This window comes from Lepidochelys kempii, chromosome 11, assembly GCF_965140285.1.
Source record: "Lepidochelys kempii isolate rLepKem1 chromosome 11, rLepKem1.hap1, whole genome shotgun sequence".
In the NCBI taxonomy this organism is placed as follows: Eukaryota; Metazoa; Chordata; order Testudines; family Cheloniidae; genus Lepidochelys; species Lepidochelys kempii.
The window spans coordinates 33,853,788-33,864,776 of record NC_136390.1 but is presented as its reverse complement, the minus strand read 5'-3'; the positions used below and the strand labels follow the sequence as shown (position 1 = coordinate 33,864,776).

General features: G+C 46.1%; 1 protein-coding gene across 1 annotated transcript; it reads right to left on the bottom strand.

Annotated features, from left to right (window-relative positions):
* Positions 1–1,411: 1,411 nt before the first annotated feature.
* On the bottom strand, positions 1,412–10,285 carry TBR1 (T-box brain transcription factor 1). The gene is made up of 6 exons (XM_073304738.1): positions 9,594–10,285; positions 9,029–9,183; positions 8,590–8,711; positions 7,955–8,113; positions 6,805–6,866; positions 1,412–3,787 (listed from the first exon to the last, which is right to left on the bottom strand). The coding sequence occupies exons 1-6, from the start codon at positions 10,283–10,285 to the stop codon at positions 2,944–2,946; spliced, it is 2,034 nt and encodes a 677-aa protein (XP_073160839.1). The 3' UTR covers positions 1,412–2,943.
* Between the last annotated feature and the right edge of the window lie 704 nt (positions 10,286–10,989).

The window sequence follows — 10,989 nt, the reverse complement described above, 5'->3', positions numbered from 1 at the left end:
CCCGCTGCCACTGACCAGAGAGGCCAGCAGACCCCGTGCATGGACAGCCATCCCCAAGAAGTTGTGTGGCAACCAGGTCGTGTTTCTGTGCAGTCGGACAGCTGCCTCCGACTGGCACCGGTCTGCAGCTGGAGTTTATGACACCGAGAACCCCATGCAGTACACAGGGAGCTCACCGAGAGATGGCGTTTGGAGCCCAGAGTACACGCCAGGGGTACAATAACCTGCCATTTGGAACCATTAGTGTTGTTTAAAGTCCCTTTTTCTTAATATAAAAACAGGAAAAAATACTGTCATTTGTGGTAGACAAAATAAGGCTCAGCACAGAGCCGCCTAGTGGTGACTAGTGGTACAGTCAACAGCCTCCGGGTGATGCTGTGTCTGGGTCTCTATATATTATTTTCGATTTCTCTCTGCATTTCCTCAAACTTTTATTTTCACCCTCCCACAACATTTAAGCCACTGGGACAGAGACGTGGCGCTTATAAAGGTGGCTAAAGAAAGCACCTTTTCATCCGACGTGCATTGGTTTTGCACACCAGCATCACTGAGCAATGAGATGCAGCTACCTGGAGCAAGCAGGAAAAGCTTTTCGGCACCGTCCCTGGGCTACAAAGATGCTCGTTCTCGCTGTGATGAAAGGGGGGACATGTTTACGTTTGCTCTTCAGGGTGCAGCCGCTCCGATCTCCACGGAGGGAACCACCCCGGCGTGGAGCTCACACAGCCCACACGCCGCACAAAAAACACCAGAGGATACGAAGCTGCTTAGTCCCCAACTCCCATCGCCACCAGAAAATGGGCAAAGAGAGGGGATGGAAGCCTAACCCAGCACACAATGCAGGCTCAGAAATGCGTCTGGCGTCCTGTTCCAAAGCTCAAGCCAATGCTAACGAACTCAGCCTTTAAAGCGAGTGGCACAGCCTGGGCTCGCATTTCCAATAACCTCACCTCAGGGGACATTATGTCAAACCATTGCTATAGCCACAGCTTCTGTCCTGTAAGCGCTCAGCCCCTACTCCGCACACAAACGTAAGACAAGGCTGCGTTTCGCAAAATGCTCTTTACGTGTAGAGAATTGTTTAGGTATAAACCTCCCAACTCTGAGGAGACTTCAACCCTCTCTCCCTTTTCCTAGTGCAGACCTCAATACATTGGTCAGGCGACAGGTAAGAAGAAAGCATTCCTCTCCCACTTCCTCTCTGTCCCCCTGGGAAAGCAGAAATGCAAACCTGGAACTACACAACACTATAGGACAGGAAAACAATGGAATGACCGCATGTTTTTAATCTATCACTCGAAACCCATGAAAAGTGAGCTGCCATTAGTATCCACTGGATTTCTTCCCCCTAGGCCAGTTAGATAATTTCAACTGCATCTTTGTAAAACGTAAACTGCTTTCAAACACCACGTTAACGTTTTGCCAGGTTTATTTTACTTGTTATACACAGACAATACAAACGGGCAAAAAACAAAACATCTCAATGGAGCTTGCACTTGTATAAATCATTCAGTTCCACACACATAACAGAACAAATATAAAAATCACAACATTAGATTTACAGAGGAGCCAAAAATATACACACGTTTATGACCCTGAATTTCTATTAGGAAAAATTTCCCCGTCGGCTGGAATTTTGGCTGACTATTTTGCCTGATGCATATTTCACTTGATTTTTTTTATATAAAAATGCTTTAATTGTATAGATTTGCTACTCAGAATTCAAAGACTTACTATTCTACTTCCACGGGGGAGAGCTTGGGGGTTATGAATGCTCCTTCTCAAAGTAGTAAGAGACGTAGAGGAGAGATCACTCTTACTCGCAATACTTATTGTATCCCCCAGAAAGTTAGATTCAGTTATCTACTTTATGAAAGTCAATTCCAAAACTAAATGCAGTAAAATATACAACTCACAACTCATCTTCACTGGACTACACTATGATTACCAACAATTCAGTCGTCTATATCGTTTGTAGGTTATTCATTACAACGATTTACAGAAATATAAATAAAGGGGGAGAAACTGCAATGAAATTTGGAAACTGTTTGTCAGCATATTTGGCACCTGCACAGGCCAGTAATGGATTTGGCACTTGGAAGGGTGGGAGGAACAAATAGGGCAAAAATAACGTTGCTGTCGAGCTACTCCTCTTCAAGAAAAAAAAATTACAGATGCGGTTACTTCGCTGTTTGAAGGCGTCCCGCTACTTAATCGACTTTCCAACCGGATCGATCGCTATTCTTTTGAGGGGCAAGCACAGATACTCCTCAGATGTGTCAGTTTAGGGCACAGAGTAATTTATGCCATGCGAGGGATCGCAAGGAAGTGTGAAACCCATTATTCAGTGCTATTTCTATTGGACATTTTGTGTTTCCAGAGGCATTTAGAACAGAGAGTGAACTTTGGGGGTTGGGAGAGGAGAAATCGAGAAAGTTAAACATGATCTAGTTTTGGGACTCCACAATGGGAACAAAAAGGTATAGTCATTCGTTACAATAAATTAAACACTATGTACAGGCGTTTCACAGGCTTTGTTCTACTAAACTTACTAACATCCCCAACTATCCATCCATGGGAAAGGAAGGAAGCGCTGTATGGTTTTAAGAGTCAAACATCCTGCTCATCGATGGGGTTAGGAGAATTAGAGGGAGATTCAACGGCAGGAATTGCTGCTTTCCCATATCAGCGCCAGCACCGGGTGCCAAAGAAAGTCAAGATCTCCTAAAGGGGTTGGAGGGTTTCTTTACACTTCAGAAAGGGAATCAGGGAGCGAGGATTACAGCTAAAACTCTTTCACGGGGGGAATAAAAAGATACAGCTAAAGTTGGGATCAGTGCGCTAACTGCGGAGAAGTTGTTGTGCAAAAGGACTGTTGTATTCACGGGAGATCGTGGCGGCGTGAGCCCGACTACAAAGCGAAGCAAAGGGACGGGGCAGAGTCTAGCTGTGGGAGTAGAAGCCATAGTAGCCGATGTCCTTGGCGCAGTTCTTTTCACAGTCCCTTTGGGTCAGCACTTCGCTCTTGAGGGGAGAGGAGCTCTCTGACACCGGGGTGTCAGAGGGCGAGATCCGCCTCCTCTTGGCCTGCTCGTAAATCCCAGAATCGGTGGAATCGATGGATTTAATGGACGAGGGGGTCTCGATCCAGCTGGAGTCAGACAAGTCTTTGGGCTTGGAGTCCTCAGCGCCCGGCAAGGGGGATCTTTCGGTGACCAGGCTGTCCGCCTCCTCCCCTAGGTAAGGGTTGCTGGTGGCCATCCGGGCAGCGGCTGCGCTGTTGGGCCAGCAGGAGAGCATGGAGCTGGATTTGCCGCAGTACTGCGGGGGGCTGCGCGCCCCCCATCCCGAAGGGTCAGTGTAGTAGCCCAGCGGCCGCCCCGTGCAACCAGCAGCCTGCAGGGGCAGCGCCTTGACCCCGGCCGCTGCATAGGACAGCAGGGTGGCGGCATTGCCCGCAAAGTCAGTGGCCGTGTCGTAAGCGGAGGCCGCGAAATCTAAGCGGTTGTTGGCCGGGGTGACAAACCAGCGCTGCGGAGACGGGGCCCCGGGGTCCTCGGCTTGCTGTGGAGAGAGCAGCCCGTTGGTGTGGGGCACGCTGCGGTCACTGCCTGGTCCCGGGCCAGCGCCGGCGCCGGGGTGGAAGCGGGACTTGGCGTAGTTACTCACGAACTGGTCCTGCAGGAAGGAGCCCGCCATGGCGTAGCGTGCCCCAGGCACGATCTGCGAGCGGGGAGAGTCATTGGGGGAAGGCGTGAGCCGGTCCATGTCGCAGCCCGTGTAGATCCTGCCAAAGAGAAGGGCAGAGTTCTGGGTGTCCTGAGCCAGAGCAGGGTGCAGGCAGGCAGGCACCCTGCATGGATCCCTGGGTCCGCTGGAGCCAACGGGAGTTTTGTCATTGACTTCAGTGGGGCCAGGATTTCACCCAGTGCATACTCCCTGGCAAGAGAGCCCCGTTTCAGAACTGCTCGGTAAGGAGCTGCTGTGCCCGGAGCGGAGAGACTTAACAGAAATACCCCGAAAATGCATTACGCAGAACCACAAGAGTTTAGCACAGGTGCAGAAGCGGGGCCATTCCGTGATTTAAAGAAACCAGTTGACCAGATTGACATGACAACCTGAAACAAACCAGGCAGATATCCCTACAGTTCTGGTTCATCTTTACATTGAATACTGGGGAGGCTATCGGAGGCCAGAAACGTTTTTAAAAAATCAGATTATTTTACACACACCACCCGCAAAGTGGATCTAACGTTTTAAATGTTTAAAAAAAAAAAATAGGCGAGCACAAACTGAAAAAGAGTTTGCTCTGTATATATTTAGTAGGGTCGTAATTTAAAGGCTGAAGTTTCTTGTTTTTATTTATTTAAAATCCACAAGTCAGCTAACATCCTACTATCCTTCATGGTACCTTGGGAAATTCTGCATTGTGGAAAATTGACCAAGCCCACAATACGCGCAACAGGTAACCTGGTCCATTTGTAGCAAACAGCGTGAATGGCAGACTGAAAAATTATCTCTGCGGTTTGACACTTACTGTTCAGAGTCACAAACCAACTATCAAGATGTTATTGAATTTAATTTCAGCTAATCTTCAGACACCTACTGAAGGAATTTTAAAAGCAGATGAGCCCAATTTTTTCCAAGATAACCTATATATAAGCTTTCAATCTTGGGCTGCAATTTGTGTTTATAAAACCCTTAATGGATGAATAGTTAGTGTGTGCGTTTCATTCAGGCTAAAACTGTGCTTTAATTAACCCTCCACGCCTCCTGAAATTACTTATCCAGAACACAGTTGGCCCTTAAACAAATGCGATGTGCTAGACAGCATTTAAGCTCTTTTTAAAGAGACATACGTGTGAAGTTTATAATTTAAAAGAAAAGAAAGCAGAGACATGTTGTGGTTGGAGAAGTCCAGAAGGTTTTTCATCGTTAGTCTACCCTATATATAGAAAAGTCCTATTTAAGTTACACAGACCATGTCGTCTCTGCACTGCACCAATGACCTATTTTGTATGCTCAAATACTCCTTAACTTCTCCTTTGCGGCTTTTACCAAAATCACCAGAACCCCTGTATTTTCCCTCTGATCACTTGCTGCACATTCCATTGCATTTTTGGGAAGGGGAGTGAACCAGCTACAATTATATTTTTCAAATAAGAATAAATGTGTGTAATATTTAACAGCCAGCTACTTTAAATTTAAGCAGAGTGATCACTCTAGGAGCTTGATCCCAGTTTTAGGCCCTGATTTAGAAAAGCATTTAAGCACGTGCCTAGCTTTAAGTGTGTGCTTAATCCCATTATTTCAATGGGGTTTAACTGATTTGCTGAATAGGGATATATTTACGCAACTGCTTAAAATTAAGCACATACTTAAGTGTTTTAGTCAATGTGGGGCTTACTTCGTGGCAAATCTCCTACTGACTTCAATGGGATCCGGAAAAGGCTTTATCTGGGGGGCTGTTCCCATTTCCTTAAAACAAATATATGTTTCTCTTACTCAGAAGGAAAAAATAAAAATATTCCCCTTAAACACAGAGCCCAATCCTGGCAGGTGGTCAGCAGCCCACTCTGTTCCAACTGAATAGGAGCTCAGGCAAAATTAGGTGAGCAAAAACCCGTGCGCTTTCCCATTATGTCTGAGTTCCCCACCTCCCACCAGGTCTCCGAGTAGCACTGGGTTAGGGACACTTCTCACTCATTTTCTAGATGATTCCCCCTTCTAGACTCAAATGCTAGAGCAGTTCGTTGATTTTATTGCTTTACAGGCACAGCAATAGGAGATGGGCGTAAGATGTCATTAGTCTCATTTTTGTTGGGGATAAAAGGAATCAGAAGTACTCAGAAATAGCACCTTAGCTTGGGTGCTCTTTCTACCTATTCCAAACCTTCCTTACAGGGGCCATTGACCAGTGTACATTGTCTCATGAAGATGTTGGGCTGTTTCATTGAATGCGGGAAAAGGAGCATGGGGCAAACCTCTAAAGTCAAGTTTGAATCCGTATCACAAACATACCATCGGTCAAAGATTAGACCAGTATGTATGGCCAATGATCTTGGATAAAAGCATAATGAACCCTACGTATATTTGCCTTCCACGAAGACATTTCCTATTATATAGAGATTAGATATATAGGAACGGCAAAAACGCCAAAATGAAAACCAGACTGAGAAACAGAAGAAATTTTCTTTAAAACTCTCTGTATAGTGTCCAGGATGAGTTAAAGAGTCATTTATATTCAGTAGTTTAACTCCCATTCAAGAGGTCCTTATTTCATAGCCTACATACACAGCTTGAATAAACTGGAACTTGAAAATGGGTACAAAGTCATATGCCAGAAAGAACATCACAACTGCCAAAGTCACACGCAGCCTCAGATGCAGGCAGAGGGGGTGAGAAGAGCATCTGTCCCCAAACTGCACAAGGTTGTATTGAATGTGCTAGCCAGCCTCTTTCAGCTATCTCTTCGGCACAGAAGATTTGCCTCTTACTAACCCAGGCGTACAAATTAATGCGGAAACCAAGAGTTTTCCATGAAAAATAAGGGAGACAATTGAATTTCATTTCTATTCAGTCACCCGAAACCCAGTCCCGAGTTTAGGAGCCTGCATTTGCTTTCTCTTCTCTGGGAGAACTTTTTTTTTCTTTTCTTTTTTTAAAGTTCAATGCTGAGTATTTCAATGTTTAAATAATTAAAGAGATTTTTAATACAACCCCAAATACTAAACCAAATAGAGTCTCTACCGGCCTATGTGGGAGCATCCGATAAAATGGATAATAAAAATACCATTTACTTACGTGTCATAATTGTCTCGAAAGCCTTTTGCAAAAGGGTTGTGATCTATTTTCAACTGTGTAATCTGGGAAGGAAAATAGAGGATCAATGAGTATTTTCTCGTACCTATACATAATGAAAGCATGACAACGGACAGGAGACGCATTGTTAAAGCATAGCTGTTCGATCTTTTTTTCATTAGTTGCTCAAATTGCCGCTATTCAAAATATAAAAACTAAGCTTAGCGTATTTATAAAGGTTTTAATTAGAGGAAAATTGTTGCGTCTTGCAATTACTGATAAAAATGTGAAATAATTTTGACAGTCTATTCTGAAAAGTAATTATTCACAATTAAAGTTAAAATGTAGGATAAGAAATGAATATTTCAAGTGTTTTTATATAACATTTTAAGAGATTATTGCAGCTATGCTTGGTTTAGCAATCGAAAACGGAATACACCGACTTTTATTTTAATGCATGCCATTTAAAAGTGAGAGCAAAAAATATCTGTCTCTACATTAACAGGATTTTATTCTGATTAAAATGTACCATCACCCCCAACACAGTCAGCAGCATCAGTGGCTCTTTGCAGACTTGCTTAAAAATCACCTCAGATTAAATGTGTGTTTTTCAATGGGAACATAACAGCTATTGACCAATATTATACTCTAGTTTTAATATAATAAATGCCAATCGGGTTTCCGCTTGGCCTCCTAAGAAGATGTTCACTGTTGAAACTGATGGTTATTGCGCCCCTATGAAATATTCACTCTGTAGACCCCACGCCAGACTTGTGTGTGCTCGTGAGACTAACCAGGGCAAATGCAAAGAAACAGAAATCTGATCCACACATTTGCTCGTGTTGCGGATTTGGGGCTCACAATTCGTGACGGTTTTAGCAAAAGGTACAGAATTGCAACGTCAAATATATACACCGAGGTCCAGCCCGCCCGGATCCTGCCGGGCGGGGGAATACAACGGTGCCGGCTGGATTCAATCACCCCTTGGCCGCAGACACACGCGCGCGCCAGCACTCTGCACGGCGTGTATCCGCTTCTCTCTCCCCGGGCACCTACACGGAGCCCCACGAGCCGGCCTCGGAAGCTCTAAAGCGCTGCTGGCCGGTTGAGGGTGAGGATGGCCGCGCGGGAAATACAGCGCCAAGCTCTTTACATCGGTGTTCTGATAGGCGGTGACGGCTATGAACTGAGTCTCCGGGAAAGTGAACGTCTGCACTCTGCCCGGCTGGTTAGTATCCTCCGTCCCGTCTTCGTTCACTTCCACCACATGCAGACGGGGCTGGTACTTGTGTAAGGACTGCAAGACCACCATCTGTCAGGCAGAGAAAAGGGAGGGGGACAAAGGGGCAGAAACGCTAAATTGGAGCGAGGAGAGGGAGAAAAAGACGGATATTTGCTGGTATTAAAGCGCTTGAATAAAAAGCCGTGGCCGAGCTGTCAAGAGAGGATTATACTCAACAGAGAAGGAGAAATGCACCCCTAAGACACCACCTAGTCATCGCTCCCTTTTAGCAGGATAGCTACAGATTCACTCCACTTCAGAATGCTCTTCCCCCCTCCCCCCATACATAACCCAACTCTGATCTGGGTCTGGGTTTTGTTGCTGGGTTGTGCAGGATTATTTTTCCCCCCTTTCTCAGAAGTCCTGTACAATTCCAACTCGTTAGGAATAGAAATTAACACGTTTTACCCTAGCAGTATGATTTATTTAAGAAAACAGGGATCTGATCTGAATTTTCAGGATTTTATTGGAAGCAACAAATAAGAGCGTGTGTGAGGTTCACTGACCTGCCCGTTGTTGTTCGATGCTCCTTTATTGTTTGTAAGTTTTAATTTCCCAAAAGAGATTTCCTGACGCATCCAGTGGGCTCCTGTGTTGGGGGAATCGGGGTGCATGTACACTCGGTTTCCTAAAGAAACAAATAAACACACCACGATTCTTACACACACACCCTTTCTTGCAACTGTAGCATCACACACAGGGGTCCTGTGAATCGCATTAAACTTAGCAGCGCGTTACCAGCGATGCTTCCTTCGTTTTAACCGGGGAGGATTAAAATAGCATTTTCTGAACACCCTTCACTCCCCCTCCCTCTTTTTATTTTTTTTTAAAAGCATCATTGGCCCATTCTCGTTTAAGAAGCCGCCTGAGCCAGTCCACAAAGGCTTTAATTAACTACTCTCACCTAAATATGTGTCGGGAAAAGTGTTAATTGGAAGAACTTGCCTTGTACATTGGTGTCCGCCTTGCCGCAAGGAACCCATTTGCCTCCTTGAAATCTCCAATGGTTGGGATCGGCCAGAATTACATCCACAAAAATATTGTAATGAGCCGTGGGATCGAGACCAGAAATATTAAAACTTAGAAAAGGAAACATGCGCCTGTTAAAAGAAAACACACACACACAAAACCAACCAGTTTCGTGATAAATAACAACGGGGGGACCTTAAAGGGCTGTATGAAGAGGGGATGAGTTCAAAAGGAGGAGGGAGCCGCATTGGGGGCCCTCTCCGGAGGGACTGCTGGCCAGGTAGAGACCTGCACCCTATCTCTAGGCACCTTGTACTAGCATATCACGAGCCACCCTAGCAGCTGCCACCCAGGCGCCCCCTGTGACCTACCCGTCCAGCTCCCCATTTTCACGCCGGACTTTGCGGGTTGCATTGTCAGTCACCCCGAACACTAAGCGCAGATCGCCCCCCTCCAAAGCCTCCGTAAGGAAGAGTTTGGAGTCCCAACCCCACCACCTAATGTCCAGTCGCTCCGTGCAGCAGCCGCAAGTGCCGCTTACCTCCCTTGTTTGGTGATGATCATCTCTGTCTGGTGCCGGTGAAATTTCAGCCAGAGTGGCCTGTTGCACAGGTAGACCTGAGCTTTGCCGGGCACCAACCCCGGCTGGGTGGAGGAGAACTGGTAGAAAGGCGCCCCTTGGTAGGAATGGCCGTACTGCTGGGGATAAGGGTAGCCCGCCGTTGGGTAACCTTGGGGAGAAGAGTTGGACAGGAGGCTGTTGTAAGCTCCATTGGTGATCACAGGATGGTGAGCCATGTAGCGGCTTGGACTGGCGATGGAAAAGGCTGGGTGCGCGGGTCCATGCTGGCTGGGGTAAGGGAACATGGCACTAGGAGCAGCGGCAGCGGACTGGGGTTGGCTTGACTGAGAGAGCAGATAGCGATCTGCAGCAGATCCATCGAAACTGTGACGAAGCTCCGAGACCCCGTCCAAGACGGGAGAGAGTTTATTTCTCTGGACGTCCCCTGGTGTGTCCTTGGAGTCAGGAAAATTGTCTGTATCTGACTGATTCGTCATCCCCCTGGTAATTTTTTTCAGAGGTGAACTTCTCTCCAGGTTGTCAGCGGTCGAGATAATGGGATGATCATGCAAGGCAAGCTCAGATCCGCCTGCATGTGGGTAACTGCTGCTCACATTGAGAAATTTCTTGGAGAGCATGACAGAGGGAGAAAGACAATGCTCCAGCTGCATAGCTCAAGCACCGAGATATTCACCCTTCAGTCTCGGGTTCTAAAGGGCTCCTCTTAACATCAACTAGACATCCTGGGACCCTCCCGAGGCAGAAAGCACTTCTCCCACCAAATACTTCCCCAACGTTTGATTTACTTTTTTTTTTTTTTTCCCTGGGAGAAGAGATTGGCCAATTGACACTATGCAGCAATAAGGAAAGACTCACTTTTGATCTTGCTTGCTTGTGGAGCGGATGAAACGGCTCCTGCCATTGGTTAACCGCTGACAGTAATTTAATTAGATAGACATTAATTAGGATAATCACCTGGCTCCTGGTCGCGACGATCATGGCAAATTGAAGGAGATGATTTTATTGTGGGATACAAGGGGGGAGGGGGAATACTGTGTTTGCTATGAGTGCTCATTACCGTGTGACCTTTCGAGCTTTGTGACTACGCATAGAAAGAAAAAAAAAAATCAAAGACCTGCGATTTCCTAATTTTTCCCCTTTTTGTGAAGAAGGAAAGAGATAAGATGCTGGAGACTTTTGGGTTCAGAATGAGCCCAGGTGTCAGCATTCACTCTGAATGTAACGATTTCAATGTGCAGAGCATACACACCGCTTGCTGGAGGCCTTATCTCCCCTTAGAAGTTCCAGAATTTGGCTTTCCCGTCTACTATAAGTGCACACTAACGGGACGCCATCCTTTATAAGATATACTCCC